Below are 23,815 nucleotides of genomic sequence, written 5' to 3' on the forward strand. Positions count from 1 at the left end.
GAGAGGAAGCATCCACAGAATATCTCAATCCATTAAAATTTTGATGATTATAAGAGAATGAATCTATAAACATATAGCCAGACTTGTTAAACAAAACCATCGTCACCTTTGATAACAAGCACAGCTGAAGTAGCGACTGCGCCCACACTGTTCTCTGCCTTGCATGTGTACTCGCCGATGTCACTATGATCCACTTTGTTGATTACTAGGGAAGCAATATTATTTTTGAATTGCATTTTATACGCAGGAGCTGATCGTAGCTTTGTGTGCTCTTTATACCAAGAAATTCTAATTTCTGGGGTTCCATCCACTTTACACTGTAAAGTCGTAGGTTCTCCAACGACTGCTTCCACATGTTCCAGAGGTTCAGTAAAATAAGGCGGTTCTAAGTTACAAAAGATGATAATCAATCAATCATGCTAATGAAAAGAGGATGTTTTAAAAGAAAGAAAAGAGAGTACTAAAGAGAGGTTACTGTCAACACACCTAAGACAGACACCAGTGCGTCACAAATATCTTGACCGGCCTCATTTTCTATGTAACAACTGTATTGTGCATAGTCCTCTACTGTGCTGTCAAGAATTTCCAGTATCGTTGATCTTTCGGTCATGGTGATACTGCAGTTCTGAGACTGTGAAAGAGGGAAGTCGTTCTTCAGCCAGCTCACGGAGATGGGAGGTGTGCCAGTATACGTAGCCTCGAGAACTATGGGGCTTCCTGCCTCAACACAGAAATCAGCCAATCTCTTCACAAAGGTGGCTGGTTCTATAAGGAGAAAACACGAGGGTAAAATTCACATCTTCAGTGAAGACTTAGAAAAATTGAAAATAAATACACGACTTGGAGAAAAGAACAAACCTTTCACAAAAAGATGGGTGGTACAGGAAGCACTACCAGCATCATTAGTGACAAGGCAAGAATAGTCTCCACTCTGTAACGGCTCCAACTCAAACAACTCCAGTTCAGTGACGAAGTCTTCCAGAGATATGGCGCATGACTCCCCTGGCACTAGTTCCCTGCTGCCTTTAAACCACTTGACTTTAAAAGGAGGAGTGCCTCTGAAGACACCAGTGAATGTGAGGCTCACTCCAGGTAGCACGTCCACAGACTCAGGAGTTTGTTCAAAAGATGGCGGTTCTAGTTATCCCAGGGTGGGGGTGAAGAGGGGGTTGAGAGAAAACAGAAATCCAAGTCAGAGGTGTTTTTGCTACTTGAAGAAAACTGAAATAAGAGTAAAAATGAAGACAAAATAAAGGAATTCCCGCAAGGCAAGAATGAAGATACGTAAAAGCAATGTTAGAAGTGCAGTGGCCTGATCCTTGCACACTGACCTTGGACAGTCAGAACTGCTGAGCATTCGTCAGAACCAGCTACATTGGCAGCCACACACGTGTATGTCCCTGTGTCGGATGGTTCCAATGAGCTCAGATTCAAAGTGCAGACATTTTCCGCAAAGCTGGACTGACATTTGGGCCCACTAACGATTTCATCTCCATCCAGAAACCAGCCAACTGAAATTGGAGCAGAGCCCGAGACTCGGCACTCCAGGACAGCTGATGCACCCAGGATAGTGTTGATGTCTTTCAACTTGCGGATGAAGGAAGGAGGCACAACCCGATCTAAGTGGAGAAAGGTAGTTGTCCGTTTAAAGAGGAGTTTTTTTTTTCTTTTCTGGAAAAATCATTTAACAGAAAAACTTCATACTACTCACCCGAAACATGGACAGATACAGTGCAGTTACTTTTCCCAACACTGTTTTTCACTTCAAAGCTATATAACCCCTTGTCACTCATTTCTGCACAGGGGATTTTAAGTGAAGCCACTTTCTTGACAAATGTGATGTAATGTTTGCTATCTGCAGATAATTCTCTTCCATCTTTGAACCACTTGGTTGAAAGTTCTGGTGTTCCAGCCACTACACACTCTAATGCAAAAGGATTTCCTGTAGTGACAGTCATGGGTTCTGGCTTTTCTATGATTCTGGCTGGTTCTAAAAGAAGAAGTATATTTCCATTGAAAACAAAGTCACCTTCTACACTAAGAGTATAAGCAAAATATTTTTGTGTAAGTCTAATATTTGTAGAAATGATCATGGATTAATCAACTTTATTTTTTTTAAGGCTGCTTTTTGTTACTAACCTAGTACAGTCAAGACTGCAGAACATTCCCTCATTCCAGCATCATTTTTGATTTGGCACACATATTTTCCAGAATCGGATGCTTCTGGTCTACCAAGTTGGAGGGTTGCAGTGTTCTCAGTGAATGAAATCCTAGTGTGTTCACTCTCTCTGATGACTTCACCTTTGTCTCTCAGCCAAACAACAGAAATTGGCTGGAAGCCTTCCACTACAGCCTGCAACTCAACAGGATCCCCAAGAAGGGTTGAAGTGTCACTTAGCTTTTTCACGAATCGTGGAGGTTCTAATGACAGAAATTAGTGGTACAGGAAGAAAAGTAAGAATCACAGTAACATAAATTATTAGTAAAGCAAGAAAAGATGAAGAGATGAAAGGAAGAGGCATATTTTTTTGTGCCCATGTATACAAACCTTTGAATTTGACAGTGCAGACACATGTGTCGCTTCCCACCTCATTAGCAGCTCTACAGTGATACTCCCCTACATCAGAGTCTTCAAGATTAAGGATATGAAGACTAGTATCAAAGTTCTTTGATGTGATTTTAAATTTCCTGCTGCTTCGAACCTGTTTTCGATCTTTAACCCACACCACTTCAAATGGGGGAGTTCCCGAAATTTCACATTGTAAGACAACATCAGAACCTTTAAGGGCTCCTACTGGAGAAGGCTTCTGAGTGAAAATGGGAGGTTCTATCAGAAGAAAAAAAATGACAGTGAGAACATTTGCTTACTAAAAAGGAATAAATATTTTAGAATCTAGAATCATTAAGAGTGTCTGGTGTGACCACAGGACAATATGCTGACACAAATCACAACTGACAAATGACAATTCATAAAAACTAGTTTCAGAATTCTGAGCAAATAACCTTGACTAGCCTTTTTTATTTTGGAGCTTAGAACATTGCTTAGTGCATTGGATTGCTTGGAATCCAAATCAGAGGCAAACACAGAAAGAAGCTTAGTGGAGTCTAACCTTTGACAGTCAGTGCTGTGCTGCAGCTCGCATCACCAACACCATTATGAGCTTCACAAATGTAGTCGCCACTGTCTTCAGTGCTGGCTTCATTGATGGTGAGCAGTGCCACGGAATTAACAAACGACATGTTGTATTTCCAACTTTCATGAAGTTCGCTGTCATTTCGGAACCACAAAACTTTTATTTCTGGGGAACCACTTATTTTACATTCCAGTTGAATGGATTCTCTCTGTTTTGCAACTTTTGAAGCTTCCAATTTCTTAACAAACTTTGGAGGTTCTAGTAAACAAAGGAAAAAGTCATTTAAAAGGTCATATTAAAATAGTTTATGTTTGTAGCTGAAGATTCCATAAGTTCATATTTAAACTGGCTTATTATTAAGAATATATTTTCTGAGAAATTGGTGGTAAAATAAGTTCTCTTTTGGTTTTGGTGGAAGATTTAGTTGATAAGTTTATTTTTTGTAGCTAAAAATAAACATAAAAAGCTAAAAACATAAGTTAATGTATTAATAGATGTATTTGATCAAAAATTAGTAATGATAAAACAGAATGTCACACAACAGGAAAAGATGAACATAGAATGAATAGTTGAAACATTTAAGAAATTTCAGTTAAACAAAACTCTTTAAGAGAATTACACTTAGAGACAGACAATTTAAAGAATAACATAAAGAGAAAGCACAGCTTTGGTTAATGTTGTCTCCAACACTAATGTCCAATTTTTACCGTGATCCAGTCAGTTTATCCCAAACATTTAAAAACTAAAGAAACTTTTAGAAGACAACTACACAAATGTGGTAAAGAGCAAATGTTGGAAATGTCATGTATCAGTACCTTTTACACTGAGTTGAGCTGAGCACATGTCCTTGCCAACATCGTTGGTTGCTTGGCAAGTATATTGACCGGAGTCTCCTTTGCCTACTTTAAGAATCCTCAAATGGGGAGTGTTTCCCACACACGTGATTGTATAGTTTCCTCCAGGACGGATCTCCCTGTTGTCTTTTGACCAAGTGATTCTCATTGGTTGGGCACCAGTAACATGACACTCAAAATCAGCACTTTCTCCAGCAATAACATCTATAGACACAGGTTTGATGTCAAAGAAGGGAGATTTCTTGGGTTCTGGGAAATGAGAGTAAGAGGCAATATGTAGTGGTTTTCATTGGCCATTTCTACTTTGAGATAAAATAAGAAGTCATGATTTGCCAAGAGAAAGATTAACATGGAAACAAACCTCTTGCTGTTAGTCTAGCACTAGAAGATGCTGTCCCAAGTGGATTGGAAGCGGAACAAGAGTACTGACCAGAGTGACTCAAGTCAGTTTGCAAAATTTTTAAAGTTGCCACATTATCTACGAACGACGTCTGTAGATTTTCGTCATCTCTTAGAAGTACTCCATCTCTATACCAGCACACTTGTATGGGTGCTGAACCATTCAATCGACAAGTGAGTGTTACTGGTAACCCAACAGTTTGTTCAATATCCTTTAATTGTCTTGCAAAGGACGGTGGGAGTTGGCGCTCTGTAGGAAAACAAGTAATACTTGAGGCACTAGTAGATGAAATGAAAATTTCCCCATAAAGATAAAAACGTTTCCTTTAAGATAAGGAAAAAAGAAATTATTTTCTAATTTCTAAAATAATATTATCACCTTGAATTCTGAAGACAGATTTAGAAGAAGCAGTTCCTACAATATTTTCTGCTACACACGTGTACTCTCCACTGTCATTGATATTCACTTTATTAAAAACAAGTGTGGCCACATTGTTTGTAAAATAAGTCCTGTATTCAGGAGTCGGCCGTAACTTAGTGTCTCCTTTGTACCAAGACACTGTAATTTCTGGTGTCCCGGCAACTTGGCATTGTAAAGAAACTGAGTCTCCAACTGCTGCTTCCAGAGGTTCCAATTCCATAACAAAATAAGGTGGTTCTAAAAAATAAAGGCTCACAGTCAGCAACTGGAATGAAAGAAAACCAGACAAATCCATATTTCATGTAAGAAGAATGCAAATCATTTATGAGAGGATGAAGATAACAGACCTAATGTAGATACCAGAGCTTCACAAATATCCCTTCCTGCTTCGTTTTCAATTTCACAGGAATACTGTCCTGCGTCTCCTTTTGTGCTACTGAGAATTTCTAGGATGCACGTTTTCTCTGTTGTGACTATACTGCATTTTTCAGACTGCGTTATGTTAAAACCATTCTTTTTCCAGGTGACTGTAATTGGAAGTGTTCCAGTGTAGGTGCTCTCCAAAATTATGGATTTCCCTGGTTCTACAGAGTGATCACTTAATCTCTTCACAAATGAAGCTGGTTCTGATGAGTGACAAAGCACAGTGGTTAAACACAATAAAACACACAAAAAAGATGTCAGTATACAGAAAATAGGAAGAGTGACTGCGCTTAAACAAACCTTTTACAAAGAGATGAGTAGTGCAGGATGTTTGGCCAGCATTGTTAGAAACTACACAGGTATATTCCCCACTCTGAGATATGTCAACATTAAATAATTCCAGTTCTGCCACAGTGTCTTCAAAGTAGATGTTACACCTGTCTCCTTTCACCAGCTCTCTGGCACCTCTGAACCAGCCAACCTTGAATGGAGGGGTTCCTCTAATAACACTTGTGAAGGTTACATTTTTGCCTGGGAGTACTTCCAAAGGTTCAGGTTCCTTCACAAAAGAGGGTGGTTCTATATAGACATGGAAGACAATCAAAAGATCCCGTAAGCTTCAAATTTAGTTACAATTTTGAATGAAAAAAGAAGAGCACTTTTGAATGTATGGCAACCAGGTTGTGGACCCAAAGAGGAATTTGCAAGAAAAGGGTTGACTGTCTGACACTGACCTTGTACAGTCAACATGGCTCGACATTCGTCAGAACCAGCGACATTAGCAGCCACACAGGTGTAATGGCCCATATCGGATGAGTCCAGAGAATTCAGCTGCAATGTGCAGACATTGTCTGAAAAGGTGGTTTGGTACTTTGCTCCGCTGACAATCTTCGTTTTCTCATGAAACCAGGCGACAGAGATAGGTGATGATCCAGCTACTTTGCACACCAAGACGCAAGAGGTGCCCAGCACCCCAACAGTGCCTTTCAGTCTTCGTGTGAAAGAGGGAGGAACCATTCGGTCTGTGTGAGGAAAGGTAAATGACTCATCATAATTTGAAAGATTTGAAAGAAGGCAACTTGTTAAAGGAGTTTGCAGAGCCACTGGCAGAAAATATCTGAACTAACCTGAAACATCGATCACAGCTGTGCAGCTGCTTTTTCCAACATTATTTTGAACCTGGAAAGTATATGTTCCTGCATCTTGCTTTTCAACAGAGAGAATCTTTAAAGAAGAGACTTTGTTGTAGAAGCTAAATTTGTGCTTTTGGCTGCTGGTCAATAACTTTCCATCTTTGTACCATTCAACAGAGAGTTCGGGAGTGCCAGCCACCTTACACTCCAGAGTGCATGTCTCTCCGACAGTCACTGTCATTGATCCTGCCTTCTCAACAATGACCGCGGGCTCTGAAATAAACGTGATATCCATCTGTCAGAGCCTGTGACCTTTTACTATGCCTCTACTATCAAATTCACTAAGATTGCCTCTTCCAGTGACAGGGTTATGTTAGGGCTCTCTCTCTAGGTTTTAAAATGTGATTCCATAGTTCCATGCTATCATAATATTATCAGAGTTATTATTAAGAAATATATATTGTGCAGTAGTCCACTTCCAAAACAATTTAGACCATATACACTAGATGATGTATATTGATTTGCACTTGAGACTTTTGAGCAAAGGCTATATGTTGTTAATGAATTACTCGGTATTTTTGCTCTACTTGAAGGTGTTAAAGACCGTTTTTTGAAGGTCCTTATCCAAACAATTCTAAAGTGAAATTTAACGTGACCCAAAGATGAAAGCTCAAGTCTTTTGTCTCAGACTTTGAGCTTTAGAGCTCTTTTCAGCTTTAACAAACTAGTACTATGACAACAAAATTTCCTTGTGGTAAAATGCCGGGTTCCCAATTATTTCATGCCTAAGCAAAAGAAAGTCATAATTATGTCTGCTACTCCATAAGAAAAATAGTAAGTAAACAATAAAACTAATGGCTAATTTTTGTCAGAATCACAGAAACAGGGATGTGTTTGAAAAAGCAATTAGGTCCTTGCCCCTAAACCTGCCAAATAGGTGAGGATCAATATAGTTTCAGAAGAAATTCAGAAAAAGAAGACATTCTTCCAATATTTCTTAGTAACTCTTTCTAGTATTTGGCACCACTTTCTATTAGGGGCTATTATACCAACCTAAAACAGTCAGTGTAGCCATGTTCTCCCTTACTCCACCATCATTCTTGACTTGGCAGATATACTTTCCAGCATTAGCTGGTTCTGCTTTTGCAAACTGCAGAGTTGCAACATTTTCCACAAATGTAATTCTGATATTTTCACTTTCTCTAATCACTTCTTCCTTCTCCTTAAGCCACTGAACAGAAATAGGCTGGGCGCCTTCTATGGATGCTTGTAACTCAGCAGGCTCTCCAGCCACAACAGTGAGGCTGCTCAGTTTGGAGACAAATCTTGGTGGTTCTGAACAGAGAAAGATGGATGGAGATTGTTGAAAAGATTGTCCAGATAATGGACGAGTAAAAAACAAAAATTGTGTACAGTCCTAATACTTCTCCCTTGTGCAGTAACTATGCTTACCTTTTAAAATTACAGCACAAATACAAGTATCACTTCCCACTTCATTCTGTGCTTTGCAATGATATTCACCGATGTCTGAAGTTTCGACATTTAGAATGTGGATGCTCGCATGGAAGTTTTTGGATACGATCTTGTATTTCTTGCTACTTCGGAGTTGCCGCTTGTCTTTATACCACACCACCTCAAATGGTGGTGTTCCCGAAAGTTCACATTCAAGGCTAACTTCAGTGTTTTTAAGGGTTTCTACTACAGGAGGGATACTGCTAAAAACAGGTGGTTCTGTAAAAAAAAGAATTGGCCTATTGAATTCCATAGAGCAAGGGGTTTTGTTTATTTCTCTGTTTTAAATTGGAGAAAGGGATCAAGATACTATACTGGCCAAGTAGTGTCCAGCACTACCACTGAGAGAGGCAGTTAACCTCACTCAACAAGACAGTTAGAGAAACCAGTCTAGACTCTTGAGGTCCTGACTGAGCAGCTCAGAATTCTGCCTACTAGACCTCACAAATTTCTTTTGGACTATAAAGACTGATACAAAATGTGTAAGAAAAGTATATGAATTGTGACTTCCATGAAGTATGGAATCCTGACTTTGGGAAGAAGCTTTTTTTGTATATTCCCTACAGCTGAGCCACTTGGAAGGTATCAATCACATCTGTGATCTAAGCCTTCCATTTCAACAAACGGGAATTGCAATAATCGCCTCTCAACTTGACAAACAGGGGCTTCGTGACAAAAAATTTTGGAAATGGCAGCAGAAAATACTGGTACGACTTGTACCAAGGTAGAGCGATACAATTTTTAATAGATAGGAAGTGATTCTTGAGAGAGAAGAAAAAATATAATTGTTTCGTTTTAAATGTCAGGTTAAAACCTCTATTGCTTTCACCTTACATATACGTAAAAATATTCCTTGTTATTGATGACAACAATTATAGCGAGGATGATGATATTTTTGGAAAAATTATTGAAGGCAAAAAATAATGCAAATTTTGGGCAATTTCTGAAACCGCCAATATGTTGAGGGGATCACAAGTAAGGCTTTGCAGTAACAAGAAAAATATCCTAGAATGATTAGCTACATGCAAGCACAGCTTAAGAGGAAATAATATCTAAAAATGGAAATAATAGTGGCTTGGAAAAATATTCTATGATCTCAAACAGAAACTACAATGACAGTAAACAAATAAAGGGCTGTGATACCCAGGGGAGAAGAAGGTGGGTCGCAGTTAATACGGAACATAAGAAAGAAATTTCTACCTTTTACTATAACCTTGGTACTGCAGCTTGTGCTGCCAGCAGGATTCTGAGCCTCACAAATGAAATCCCCACTGTCCTCAGTACCAAGATTGTTCATCTGGATGACTGCCACTGAGTCAATGAAAGTCATTCTGTATTTCTCACTGGCTGGAAGTTCATGTTCATTTCTGTACCACACAACTCTGATATCTGGGGACCCAGTTATCTTGCATTCAAGTCGTGTTGAGTCACCTGCTTTCACTATTTTTGAGGCTTCTAATCTCTTAACAAACTTTGGTGGTTCTAGAGAGTCAAGGAAAGAGGAGATTATGAGGGAACAGAAATTAATAACAGAAGTTAAAATAGGTAGTATGTAATAAAGAGATAAACACAAAGAATGTCTGGGAAACACAGTCTAGTGAAATAAAAAGAAAGGTACTTTCTTGATTGGCAAGATGTGCCATAACAGATTACGGAAAGACCCAGAACCACGGTGAGACAGAAACATAAAACAAACTTGCACACCTGTCACAAGCAACACTGTAGTACAAGAGTCACTACCAACATCATTGGTAACTTGGCAAGTATATTGTCCAGTCTTGGAAGCATCTACTGAGTAGAGATTTAAGAAGCTAGTTGACCCTTCTAAGCCAATAAAACATTTAGGTCCAGAGGCAAGTTCCATATCATCCTTAAACCACTTTATTTTAAATGGTGGCGTTCCTTTTAGTACTGCTTTAAATTCCACCGTAGAATCAGGTATGGCTTGTTGTCGTTCAGGTTTCACTAGGAAGCTTGGTGGTTCTACAGATTTTAAGGGAAATATATTTAATTAAATTCCTTGTAGTTGCAGTATTTTGATAATTTTATAGACACATAAGAAAGCATTACTGAAAAGAGGTAATGACAGAATATTTGTTGAACTCAATGAATAAGTATGCAAAGAAACAGAATTATTGACAATTTTAGCTCTAAAGAACACAAGTGTAAAAGTGATCAAATTTTAAAGCATTTGCAAAGAAGAATCAAGAAGAGGCAAAGAAATCCTAACCTTTCACAGTTAAGATGGCACTGCATGCATCATCCCCTGCTACGTTTGACACCTTGCACGTGTAATTCGCAGTATCTTCTAATTCCAGATTGTTAACTTCCAGTGACACGGTGTTCTCATGACACACAAGTCTATATTTTGCACTTGTAGATATTTCTTTTCCATCCTTAAACCACTGAGCACTGATAGGAAGTGAGCCAGAAACCTTACACTCCATATGAACAGAAGAGCCCAGAATTTTGTCCATTTTGGTTAATTTTTTGGTGAATGATGGAGGAATATTTTGATCTGTCCAATAAAAGCAGCAGAACACACTCATTAATGTTACCATTTGTTTACAAAGGACAATCTGTAAACAAGAGAAGGTAACTGGGGGGAGAAGGGGAGATACAAACCTAGCACTCTCAGATAGGCGTCACAACTACTGCTTCCAAAGTCATTTTCCACCTTGAAAGTATACTGACCGCTGTCTTGCTGCATTACTGACTGAATCCTAAAACTGGCCACATTATTTTCAAAACTCATTGAAAAGTATCTGCTGGGCACGATTTGCTTCCCATCTTTAAGCCACTTTACTCTGAGTTCTGGTGTTCCAGCCACAACACATTCCAAGGTCACCGGGTCTTTCTCGGTCACATTAACTGATTTAGCCTTCTCTATGATTTGAGCAGGTTCTGCAGTAAGAATTGAAAAGTGGATGTAATACACTGACAATCCCAACAGAAATAAGGTGTGTTTATTAAGTGTCTCCATAGACTAACTTTGAAAGAGAAGAGCTTACAGACCTTGTACTAAAAGGAAAGCGTAACATCTCTCCACTCCTGACTCATTCTTGGCCTGACAGGTGTATCTTCCACTGTGTCCATTATCCACAGCTCTGATTTGAAGTGTAGCCACATTGTTCACAAATGAAATATGGACATTATCATCTTCATCAAGGATCTGATCATCTTTCAGCCAGGTTATAAAAATGGGAGGAGAGCCTGCCACGGTACTCTGGAAGGTGGCTGCACTTTTCAGAACAGCGGTGAGGTTTTCTATCTTCTTAGTGAATGATGGTGGTTCTGAGATTAAATAAGAGGCGTATTTTAATTTATCCATAATCAGATAATTAAAGAGCATTACAGAATTTTTATTTGGTAGCCTGCTCCTGGTGTGTAGAACTGACCTTTCAGGGAGACTCTAGTACTGCAAGAACAGCTGCCGCTTTCGTTGGCTATAATGCACTGGTATTCACCAGTGTCTGAAGGGTCACACTTGGTTATATGGAGGTTAAACAGTGACACTCTGTCGGTCAGTGTGTATTTTTTGCTGCTTCGAATTTCTCTGTTATTCTTCAGCCAGGTGACTTTAAATGGAGGAGTCCCTGTAACTTCACACTCCAGCTCCACATCACTATCTTTCACTACTTCCTGAGGCTTCAGCTCTCTGATAAAGGTGGGAGGTTCTAAAGATTCAGAAGGAAGACAGACACCAGCTTAATCAAAGGAAGATCTGAGGCCTATGATTCAGCACAGCCAAAATGGGAAACAGACTCCAAAAACACACCTTTCACTTTTAATTCAATGCTGCAGCTTGCCGTGCCTGCGTCATTTCGAGCTTCACAGACGTAGGTCCCACTATTTTCTACCCCGGCATCAGAAATTTGGAAAGTGGCTAAACCATCAATGAAGGACATGCCATGTTTCTTAATGGCTGTTATTTCATTCCCGTCCAGATACCAAGAGACTTTGATTTCAGGAGTGCCTGTTATTTGGCATTCGAATGTTGTTGACTGTCCGTTCCTTAACACTAATACTGGACTGGGCTTCTTAATGAATTGGGGAGGTTCTGATGATGGAGAAAAAAATAAAGTAATATTGAACACATTTTAAATGAAGGCCAATGAGCAAAATTTCCTTCTTAATCCTAATCCCCACCCCACCCCCTGGCGCCAACCCCAAGAAAATCTAGACCAGGAAGAAAGTGCGGAGATGCAGAGACCAGACCTTTCACAAAGAGAGTAGCCTTGCTGGTCGCTGTACCAACGTCATTGCTCAGTTGGCAAATGTAGGTCCCAGAATCAGCAACTTTGGCTGAAAAGAGCTCTAGAACAGTAGAGGTGTCGTCCTTCCACACTGAGCGAGCTGTGCCCGAGTGCAACTCTTTGTTATCTTTAAACCACTTGATGGTCATGGGTGCGGTGCCACCCACAAGAGCCTTTAATTGTACTCTCGTACTAGGATTAACATCCTGTGACTGTGGCTTTTCCACAAAGTAAGGAGGTTCTGGGAGTGAAAGAAAAAGAAGCAGAGGGGGAGAAGAAGAAGGTTAATTTTAGAATTCAGCAATTGAGTTAAGAATTAAGAAATGAAAGAGCAATAAGTCCTTGATGGGTGGAGATAAGTTGACAACCTTTGACTGTCAGATGGCCACTGCACTGGTTGTGTCCTGCCTTATTGGTAGCAGAACAAGTGTATGTCCCACTGTCTGTCCCTTCCAGCTGGCTGATTTCCAAGAAGGCGGTATTGTCATGAAAAGAGAATTTGTATTTTTCACTAGCTGATATTTCTTGGTCATCTTTAAACCACTGGATGCTTATGGGATGTGACCCGGCCACTATACATTCCAAGTCAATAAAAGACCCTTTAATGCTGTCCATTTTCTTCAGCCTTTTGGTGAATGAGGGAGGTATGATAAGATCTATCCAACAAAAAAAGGAAAAACAAATGTTAAGTCAATCTTCCAAGTTGTTGTTTCCCTTATATTATAAGAGACAAAGGAGCACTGACATGCCCAGTTCCTCTCCACAGGGAAGCAGTACCAACCTAAAATGTTAATGCGAGCCTTGCAGCTGCTTCTCCCAACGTCATTTTGGACCTCAAAAGTATATTCTCCACTGTCTTTCTTTTCTGTAGAAATAATCTTCAGTACGGAGACTGTGTCGGTGACACTGATTTTATATTTTGGGCCCAGGGTCAGTTCTTGGCCATCTTTAAACCACTTGGCTGTAATCTCCTTAGTCCCTGAAAATTTAACCTGCAAAGTGGCTGGGTCTCCTTGAGTGACATCTATAGACACAGCCTCATCGGTGATTGTTGCAGGTTCTACAGAAAACAAAGGAACAGGTGTTGGTTTGTGAATTGCTCTACTGAACAGCTCACTTCTCCATGTCTTCCTCAAACCCAAGGAAATTGTTCAGAACCAACCTTTTACTGAGAGTAATGCAGAGCATCTTTGTATGCCTGCATCATTTTTGGCCTGACAGAAATATTTCCCATCGTGCTTTACTTCAATGCCACTGAGGTACAGACTGGCCACATTGTTCTCAAAGGTCATTCTTATGTTGTCATCTTCTGTGATTTCATCGTTGTCTTTTAACCAAGTGATGGTGAGTGGCAAGGAGCCTCTCAGCGTGGCCTGGAAGGCAGCTGTGCCTCCTCGAAGGGAGCTGGTGCTCTCGATCTTCCTTACAAAGGAGGGGGGTTCTAACAGAAGAATGAATTCTCCGTCATTACCAGCTCGATAGCAAAACTGGCGATTTTTTTTGTTTTTAAAGAATTGACTCTTCAGAAGAGCCAGCCCATAACTTGAACCAACACTCACCTCTTAAGGTCACCCTAGCACTGCACGTGCTACTGCCCACCTCATTGGTCGCCCGACACTGGTATTCACCAGCGTCTGTGGCCTCGAACTTGAGGATCTGCAGGCTGACGAGCTGATCCTGAATGAAGGTTTTATGCTTTCTGCCACTTCGCAGCGTCTTGTTATCTTTGAACCAAGTGATCTCAAAAGGAGGTGTGCCTGCCACCTCCGCCAGCAACATGACATCATATTCCTTCAACACTTCAATCGGCTTGAATTCTTGGGTAAAGTAAGGTGGCTCTATAGTAGAAAAGGAATTATTTTGAGTTAATGAGGGAGGGGTCTGTGCTAAGGGCCATGACTTTGGTAAAACAAGATGCAAAGTGAACACAAACCTTTCACTATTACAATGCCACTGCAGTGGTCACTGCCGGCCTCATTTTGAGCCTCACACATATATTCACCACTGTCTTCGACGGCAACTTCTGTGAGTCTTAGAACTGCCGTGGACTCCACAAAAGACATTTTGTGTTTGCTGCTCTCCTTAATTTCTCTATCATTTGCAAACCATGTGATTTTAATTGGAGGGGTACCAGTTACTTTGCAGGCTAACTGGGTGGCGTCTCCCTTCTTTAACAGCTGGTATGGCTCTAGCTTTTCAACAAAAGTGGCAGGTTCTGTGGAAGGAAGGGAGCCATTAAGAAATGTGAGAAAGTGGAAAGAACTTATAACAGTGGCAGCACAAAGATGTCAAGAAAGCAATGCAAACCTTTTACAAACAAGTTTGCACTACACTCCACGCCTCCGGCGACATTGCTAACTTTACAGGTATATGTGCCTGAATCAGAGATCTTCACTGCATACAGTTCCAGGGAACTTTCCAAAGCATCTTTGGTAATATAGCAGCTTCCACCAGAAACCAGCTCTTTGTCACCCTTGAACCATCTGACTGTGAGAGGGGCAGACCCTTGGAAAGTGCTCTTCAGGCAGACTGCCGAGCCAGGCAGAACATCCTTGGATCCGGGTTTAGTTACAAAACTGGGTGGTTCTGAAGAAGGGAGTATAAGAAAGCATTTCAAAGAGTTAATGGGTGTCATCTAAGGAAAGAAGTCTTAATTCAAACACAGTCTATCATAAGAATGAAATTCAAAGCCTCCAGCCAACCTTGCACAATCAGGGCTCCGCTGCTGTCTTTGCTTCCAACAGAATTTGTGGCTCGACAAGTGAAACTCCCCGCATCATTCATGTCTACTTTGCTTATTTCCAAAGACGCTGTGCCTTCCACAAATGCTATTCTGTATCTGTCAGAAGCAGCTATTTCTTTACCATCCTTAAACCAGGACACCCTCATTGGAAGGGAGCCAGCGATTTTGCAGTCCAGCCTGCAGGTGCCGCTAACCACACTATCCACGTTGCGTAAGGGTTTGGTAAAAAATGGAGCAATGTCTCGATCTGTTCATGGCACAAGAAGAGGGCAGAAAAAGGTATCAATGTGGGAAAGTGCTCAGTGATTTGTTTTTGGTCGTCTCTTGGGTTTCAAAGGAATATGTGGCATCGTTTTCTAAAAATACTAACCTAATACGGTGAAAGTTGTCTCACAGGAGCTGCTGCCAACTTCATTGGAAATCTCAAATGTGTACTGACCACTGTCATGAAGTTCAGCTGAATAAAATTTGAGTTGGGCAACATTGTTTTTAAAACTGATTCTGTACTTTTTACTGGCAACCAATGGTCTCCCGTCTTTGTACCATTTGGCCTTGAGCTCTGGGGTGCCTGTGATGGTGTATTCCAGTGTGGCGGGGTCTCCTGCTGTCACCTGGATCAGTTCTGCTCTCTCAATGATTTTGGCAGGTTCTACAATGGCATTAAATAGTTAGGGTTCCTCAGTGTGTATTAGGGTTTCACTTTAAATGGAAAAATCATTTCAAAGTTAAAATGTTCCTACACAAACCTTTGACTATTAATTCTCCAACAGATGTTTGGCTTCCTGCTTCGTTTTCAGCCAGGCACGTGTACTTGCCACCCAAACTAATCTGAACATCAGGGATTATCAAGACTGCAACACCATTGGAAAAGCTCATTTTGATTTTTTCATCTTCTTTAATGACCTCTTGTCCTTTCATCCAAGTGACAGAAATGGGTTCTGACCCTCTCACAGCAGCTTGTAGTGTAACAGTTTGTCCTGCTAGTGCAGTAAAATCATCAACTTTCTTTACAAAGGTTGGTGGTTCTAGTTGGAGAAAAAGAGCATGCAAAACTTATCAATTACTGAACACTTTCAACACCATATATATTTAAGAATTTTATCTAGATTACATTTATCTCATCCAATGCTGCTGTCTCATAGCATAGGTTAATTAGAAGAAGAAATACATGTTTAAGAAGATTTCTAATTCCATACAAGATACAGAAGCATAGAAGATACTCGGTTATCAGCGGATAAATGGCTTATTAGGTAATTCCTTTTTGTTATCAGGGAATAAATATTTTCCCTGGATGAAGGTCACTGACTTTGTTTTGAAAGTGCCAGTCCCCACCAAGACAAAATATAATTTTCAGAAGGTAGGAGAAGAGAGAATACCAGTTTTCCTTCCACGGTTTAAGAAATTGATTTTGGCAATTTATTAGAGAGGTCAGTTTTTCAAGCACCAACCTTTTAATAAATGTGTTGCACTGCAGCCACACCTCCCAACTTCATTAGCAACAACACATTCGTATTCACCAACATCTGCGCTATTGAAAGAAAAGATCTCCAGAGATACAAGCGACTTCTGGGCAAACAGTCTGTATTTTTTACTACTTCGAATTTGCTTCTTATCTTTGAACCAGCTAATTTCAAACGGTCCAGTGCCTGAGATTTCACACTGAAGTAGGGCATTTGTTCCTCTCACTATGTCTGCAGGCTCAAGAGTTTTGATGAAAGAAGGAGGTTCTACAAAATCATGAAAGCATTGTATCAATAACATGTTACCAGCAATTAAAAAGAAAATCTTTTCTCAGAAAAATAACGGACGACAACCAAGTCAACAAACCTTTGATAACTATTTCAGTACTGCAGCTGTCACCGCCAACGTCGTTCACTGCTTCACATGAGTAATTTCCACTGTCTTCAACTTTGACGTCCGTAATATCGAGGACAGCCTCAGAATGGGCAAAAGACATTCGGACCGTGTTACTTTCGTTAAGTTCCTTGTTATTTTTAAACCAAGTGACCTGGATCACAGGTGAGCCTTTCAGCTTACAATGGAGGCGTGCAGATTCACCTGGGAGCATTAAATAAGAGGGATCCACCTTCTTCACAAAGGATGGGGGCTCTACATGAAGTGGACGAAAAAGAAAAAGGAAGAGACACCTGAAGCATAAATGCCCCAAAAGAAAATTAGACATATAAGACAGGAAGACACAACACACATAAAGTATCTTCATGAAATATCTGAAAAAAGTGGTGGAGTACCCAATAGCTTGCCCTGATTCTAAAACACTTTCCCTTGATTAAAAACAAAAACAAAAACTATACTTACACAAAGAGCAATTTTATAAGAGAAGATATTGAAGATTGTCTAGACATTTGAAGTTCATAGAAGAAATTTTAAGCAAGCTTTGTTAATGGCAGACACAATTTTAAAATAACAAAAGTAAGTGAATTCTGAAGAAGATTGAAAAAAATAAAAGGATTTCCCCAAACCAAAACACTTACTTTAATGAAATTTTTGAATTAACAAAGTGCTCTGACTGCATTACTTGTCAACTGTTTTTCTACTGGGGCTTCCTTTCAGAGAAGGAAGTGAAAAATATATTGTCACGTTTCTTACCTCTAACAGTTACTGTTGCTGAAGAGGAGCTGCTTCCAGCCTCATTTGAAGCCGTGCAGACGTAAGTTCCTGAATCTTTTAGTTTGGCCAGAGGAATCTCAAGTATTGCTATTTTATCTTCAAAAGACATCCTATAATCTTTCCCAGAGGGGAGTTTTTTACCATCTTTATTCCAGGTAACTGTGACTTTTCTGTCTTCATCTACTTGGCACTCAAGGTGTATCCTCTTATTGATAGCTGATTGCACAGGCTCTAATTCTTTAATAAAATGTGGTTTGTCGATTATAATCAACTCAGCTTGGCAGATGTCAGCTCCAAACTTGTTAGAAGCCTTACAAGAGTAAACTCCTCTATCTTGAGTTGTAAGATTTGAGAGTTCTAAAATGTGTTTGTTCTCTGCATCTGAAATCTTGCGGTTGGGTGAAGGTGATAGCGTGGCACCATCTTTCTGCCAAATGGTCTCAATCACAGGGGTCCCTGACACTGTGCAGAGGAACTTGGCCACTTTACCCACAAAAGTTGTAATTGACTTAGGTCTGGAGAAGAAAGTTGGCGGATATGCCTCTGCAAAAGAAATTGTTTCAGCATTACGTTGTGTCCCCAGCAAAGCTCTTGCTGTAATTACATATTCCAAGACAGAGAAAAGATGAGTTAGGTCTTCAGCTGTATGTGAGACATTACTTAAAACAGTGTAAGGTATTAATAAGACCAAAACATCCGTCATAAGAAAGGGATGAGAGTGCTCTTTATAGAGGAACTAGATATCACTTTAAATGTCTCTAACACAAGAAAGAACACACGTTCCTTTATTCAGCCACATCGACTTACTATTGCTAAGGTTTATCCATTTTAATGACTGACTGTTTGAATTATTTGATAAGCAATTCAGCAGATACTTTAATTCTGTGAATTAGAAGACTGTGTAAGGAAGATAAAGAAAATGTACTTGACTCTCCCGAAGAGTAGGGATATTAAGTGATAAGAAGATTGAAGTAGCTTTACAAAGTCTCTCTAAACCTTATGCCAACCCCAGCAAATCCTTAACTGGCTTAACTTTGAACACATCCCCTAAACCAATTCAGACTTGTAAAAACACATAATGGCAGTAATTTCCCCCCATTTCCATTTAAAGCAACCTCCTTGTCCCTTCCTCCTATTATTCGAAGCTCATATAGAAGTTTCGTTACTGAACTGGTCTAACTTGGATTTAAAAGTGCATAAATTTTATTAAGAACAATGCCACAAACTTGATTTCATGGACTCTCAGCACAAAGTGAAATTCACTGGTCACCACAACGACCAGATTTCTTAGAATCCTGTCAGATTTTCTGATATGTAAAAGGACTGTAGAGAAGCGGAAGCCACAGGGAACCTTGACTTTTTCAAGTCAAAGAGACATGCTGCATTTGCCCTTCCCTTTCATGCTCTCACTGAAAAAGAACACCAAGAAACTGTCTCTCCCCACGACATTAAGTGCACGGCTTCTCTCAAAAACATGGATCACTGCTCCTTGGGACCCCAGAACACACTACATACTCACACTTTCCCTTGCGAAGAAGGAAGAAGGAAAGAGTGGAGAAAGAGAACGAAACAAACAAGGGAGATATGGATTTTTTGCTCATGAGGAAATTTAAGCACTTGATGAGTGTTAACTATTCCACAGCCAGCCTCCCTGTCAAGGAGGGAACCCAGAACAGCATATTGGTGTAGTTGCTCTCATTTTAAAATTAGGAATAAAGCCAAGGGTGAGAATCCTATTTTGCAGTGCTGTACTAGCTGCCTACCTCACATTAGGGTTTGTTCAATTTTAATCTTATGCTCTGATATTTTCTTCAGCTTGTAATTTCTTAATTGGTTAACTGGCTCCAAATTATTAAATAAATTGGGGCATCATTTATTTTTCAGTAGTGCCAAATTGTTCTGAAATGTTTCATATCATGGGTCAAGCCAGACCATTAGTAGTTATCTCATAAGTTTCACCAAGTGAAACAATAAAATAAACTTTCAGGAACCTCTGCTCTTTTGATTCCTTAAACTTGTTCTCAAAATAATCAAGTATTTTAATTTTTTCTTCTTCAGCTGCTGTTAGAAACATGACTGGAAACAATGATTTCTTATCCCAATAAGTTCTGCAGGACCTAGTCATCATGGTATTTTGGTTATTTTGGTTACCATTTTGGTTATTGGTTTCTCCAGTTAACAAGGAAAGCAAAAATACTATGAAACAGGGTAAGACATCGGTGTCAATGTACGGCATTTACCTGTCACAGTTAGTGTGGCTGTACAGCTGACACTGCCATACTCATTGGAAGCTTTGCAGGTGTACTCGCCACAGTCCACAACCTGGGTCCTCAGGATTTCCAGGCTGGAGACGTAATTTGAAGATCGAATGGAACACTTGTCACTCTCGTAAATTTCTCGGCCTGCTTTAAACCACTGGAAGCGGACACTGGGAGCACTCTGGATCTCACAGGTGAATTTGGCCAAGTGGCCCAGGGCTACTTCCAGGGACTCGATTCTCCTCCTGATCACGGGGGCAGCTGGAGAGGGAAGCAGAGCCCATTAGCATGCCTCCTTATCAGGCAGACCACAATTTCTTTTTCCTTTTAGTTTTTGCTACTGTTAATGAAGTAAAACTGTTGAAGTTGCTGAGATGGATGGCAGCAGTTTAAGAAAAGTGACTGGAAAATGAGAAAGATTGTTGAAGGCAAAAGAAAACAATACTTTGCAGTGAATTGTGGAAAAAAATATTAAAGTGTTATGCTACTGGCTTACATGCAGAACAACGTGATATATTCTTTAAATATACCATGCTGACTAGGATCACTGAAAAAAAAATGTGAAAAAACACGATGTACTAACCAAAGTGAAGAAGTGAAAAAATAAATAGAAACAAGAAACACAAAGGGAGAACTAATCATGGTTATTTTGAATTTAGGGGAGAGGCTGGGGATTTAGGGATGGCTAGTTATTCACTGACAGCTTTTTATTATATATTATTAACATATTTTCATATAGAGATATATTTAGCATATTTCTTAGTATTATGAAACATATGAAGATATGTTCTATTTTTAAAATAAATAGTAGCATTAAATATGGTAACATACTACCCAAAAAGGCAGTAAGGGGAAAAAAGGAGGGACCTTAATAACCATGATTATTTCTGTGATTTCATACTTATTCTAAATAACTGGCAATCTGGGAGTGACAAATAAGTGAAAATTCAGTGATAAACCCTAAATCATTACAATCCAGTGAATGTTAGAGCTTGATCCATTTAATTCTTAAAATCCAACCTCTTTTTACTACAGTGAGTTTTGCCGAAGTTGTTGTTCTTCCATTGTCATTCAAGGCCTCACAGGTATACTCTCCTTGATGTTCTTCTGTATTTACTTGGTCGATTACAAGCGTATATGTATTTTTGTCTTGTAAACACTTGAACTTTTCATCTGAAGGCACCAGTTTACTCTCAAAATACCAGTTCACCTCCTTGGCGTTCATTATGGATGATGTCAGGTACACAACATCCCCTTCCTTAGCAATGTTGTCTACCAAGGGTATATGTACAATTGGACTACCCTCTGTGATTAAGCTACCCTCAGCTTCCTGTGTCTTTTCTACACCAACCTCCTTAGTACCACTTTCAGAGGTCTCCTCTTTCTCCTCTGCTGGTTTTAGAATTTCATCCTCTTTTTCACCAGAGGTAGCAGGTGAAACAATCCCATCACTAACAGCTGTGGTATGTGAAGCTTTGACCTGACTTTCCACATAAAAGTGGCTGATGTCTTCCCTTGGGACAAGATATTTAGATGTGACTTCTGGTTCTGTGATTACTTCAACCTTCTGTGAAAAAGAATCCATGTCTCCCTGCAAATCTGTTTTGGCTCTTTTCTGAATTCTGGGATCCTCAGCTGCTAAGATGTTTATTTCCTCACATATAATAGAGCACAAAGCATCCTGAAGTTCAGTTTTCAAGTCTGCCATTTGAGGATCAATGCCTTCAATAGCAATAGTCAATTCTTCTGTTACAGACTTCGCTGAGGTAATAAGGTAGGTGCACGTGATGCGCTTGGGCTCTTGGGTGAAATGTATGGCCTTCACCTCCACCTTTTCAATGTCTCTTAACCACTCAGAGAAAAGACTTGGTTGCTCACTGGCCACGACTGCTTGCAGAACCCTGCGGATCTGGGCTTGCAGGTTTAGTTGTTGCTTCTCTGGGGTCTCAGAAAGCAAACTTTCCTTAGAAAGAATGTCCCTTCTCTGTACTTCCTGCACACCGTTTATCGCCATGGGCTCTTTTTTATACTCAGCGGTTTGGCTCAGGGACACTGCCAAGTGATCAGAACGCTCTTCCTTAAGCAGCACCTGCTTTTCCTCCTGTGCCAGTGGAAACCTTAAGGACTTCCCTTCCTCAATCCTGGCTGCAAAATCTTGTCCTGCACTTTCTAGTTGACCCACACTTTCCATCAACACTCTGCCTTCTTCTGTGCATGTGTGTTCTGAAAGGACCAGGGGTTCATAGTTTACCTCTGAGATCACGACATCAGGACCCTGGAAGCTTTTCGTGCATCCCTCAGCTAAGCCCTGACTCAAGATGACAGCACTTTGTGCCTGTTGTTTTTGAAGAGGCACTCTTTGATCTCTGTCCACTGCAGGCACCGTCTCTTCCTTTGGTAAAAGTACTTCCTCAGTCACAGTGCTTGGATGTGCATATGCTGGGGGTTCTATTGAAGACTCTGGATAACTCCCTTCAGGCTCAGCTAATAAAATTTTCAGAGGCTCAGCTCTTAATGAATGAATTTCTTCTGTGAACATAGCACTTGGAAAGATTTTTTCAGTGTCTGATAGAACCACTTGTGATGCAGGCTGTTGAAGCATTAGCATATCTTCTTTGGGGAGGGTTTCCTGGGTCTGGACAGTGTGTAGCTGTAAATTGGCGGGGGATTCCTTGACAGGCTGAAGGTGGATTGTGCCATCTAGGGAAAGAAGTTCTCTGGTGCTTTCAGGAGTGGGTATATCCTGCTCCAACATGACTATGGATTGCAACTGCTGAGTTCTTAAAGTAAACCGACTGCTCAGATCATTGGTTTTAACAAGCTCTTCATAAGAAAGCTGCTTATCTTCTGCAATTAAAGCAGCTTTCAAAACGGTGTCCTTTACAAAAGCTGTAATTTCCTGTTCTGAGTCAAATGCCTCACCTGCAGCATCCTTTAAGGACATCTGTGGAAAATCTCTTTGAGAAAGTTCCTCTCCTTCAGGAGCCTCTGGCACGGACTTCTCTTTGGAAGGAAAATCAGTCATGTCCGTGTCTTCCAGAAGCACAAGGAGCTCTGCGGCACAAGTGGACTCACCCCACACATTCTCTGCCTTACAGACGTAGAGGCCACTGTCTTCCCTCTGAGGGTCATTGACAATCAAGTTCCCAGAACCATCAGGATTATGAATGATGGTGTAATAAACATTGGTGCAAAGCTGCTTATTTTCTTTGAACCACAAAACAGTGGGTGCAGGCTCTCCAAGCACCTTGCACTCAAAGATGGCAGGGAGCCCTTGATCACAGTGAACTGGTTTTAACTCCTTAAGGAAGTAAGGAGGACAAGGACCTTTGAGCTTTGGCAGAGATTTCTCCAGGGCTGATTCAGTTTCAGTTTCTTTGTGTCCCTCTCCTGTGGATTTCATTTTTAGAGAGGCACTACATACTGCCTTTCCATATTCATTACTGGCAATACACGTGTACTCTCCCTCATGCTCAAATTTGCTGAACAGGATGATCAGGCTATGGTCATTACCATCAAAAACAAACTTGTAGTCAGCCGAAGGGGTTAACATTACTCCATTAAAGAACCACTGAATTTTAGGCTTGGGAATGCCAACAACAGTAACAGAGAGTTTAGTTACATCTCCTATCCTTATTTCAGCGTTCGACACTTCTTTGATGAAAACTGGGACACTGCGTTCCTTTTGGGAATCAAATTTAGTTGAATGAACTGGAGGTTCAGACAAAAGTTCAAGTGTTTCATTCCTATTAAATAACTGACGGTCAGAGCTATAGGTTCGGAGGCCATCCTCAGCAGACAGAAGAGAACTAGAAAACTCTGGGGAAAAATGATTATTATTTTACTATAAAATTTTATCTAACAACATAAAAAAACAGACGTCAAAGAACTGTGTACCAATTGATGCCCCCTTTTTGCTTTATTCCTAAAATTGTTAGATTGTTCTGGGATCAATTTACCAAAAGCATCTTTCTAAATTTTTAACCTTAACTTAGTATATAAAATTATCTGGCTGTAAATACAATACAAATGCAATCTTTGATCCACTTCAGCT

At 40.1% G+C, this 23,815-nt stretch overlaps 1 protein-coding gene across 1 annotated transcript in view; it reads right to left on the minus strand.

Annotated features, from left to right (window-relative positions):
• TTN (titin) overlaps positions 1-23,815 on the minus strand; it is a 272,725-nt gene that overhangs the window by 183,960 nt on the left and 64,950 nt on the right. The window contains 38 exon segments of the mRNA XM_037850412.1: positions 107-385; positions 487-765; positions 859-1,137; positions 1,332-1,619; positions 1,712-1,990; positions 2,140-2,421; positions 2,549-2,827; positions 3,111-3,392; positions 3,950-4,237; positions 4,350-4,637; positions 4,767-5,045; positions 5,156-5,434; positions 5,532-5,810; positions 5,966-6,253; positions 6,359-6,637; positions 7,418-7,699; positions 7,817-8,095; positions 9,077-9,358; positions 9,617-9,859; positions 10,107-10,394; positions 10,502-10,780; positions 10,892-11,170; positions 11,275-11,553; positions 11,655-11,936; positions 12,095-12,373; positions 12,501-12,788; positions 12,914-13,192; positions 13,295-13,573; positions 13,692-13,970; positions 14,066-14,347; positions 14,440-14,718; positions 14,835-15,122; positions 15,246-15,524; positions 15,622-15,900; positions 16,324-16,602; positions 16,703-16,984; positions 17,483-18,046; positions 19,744-20,022. Coding sequence (XP_037706340.1) covers positions 107-385; positions 487-765; positions 859-1,137; positions 1,332-1,619; positions 1,712-1,990; positions 2,140-2,421; positions 2,549-2,827; positions 3,111-3,392; positions 3,950-4,237; positions 4,350-4,637; positions 4,767-5,045; positions 5,156-5,434; positions 5,532-5,810; positions 5,966-6,253; positions 6,359-6,637; positions 7,418-7,699; positions 7,817-8,095; positions 9,077-9,358; positions 9,617-9,859; positions 10,107-10,394; positions 10,502-10,780; positions 10,892-11,170; positions 11,275-11,553; positions 11,655-11,936; positions 12,095-12,373; positions 12,501-12,788; positions 12,914-13,192; positions 13,295-13,573; positions 13,692-13,970; positions 14,066-14,347; positions 14,440-14,718; positions 14,835-15,122; positions 15,246-15,524; positions 15,622-15,900; positions 16,324-16,602; positions 16,703-16,984; positions 17,483-18,046; positions 19,744-20,022 — 10,935 coding nt within the window.

Source organism: Choloepus didactylus, chromosome 9 (genome assembly GCF_015220235.1).
Source record: "Choloepus didactylus isolate mChoDid1 chromosome 9, mChoDid1.pri, whole genome shotgun sequence".
NCBI lineage: Eukaryota > Metazoa > Chordata > Mammalia > Pilosa > Megalonychidae > Choloepus > Choloepus didactylus.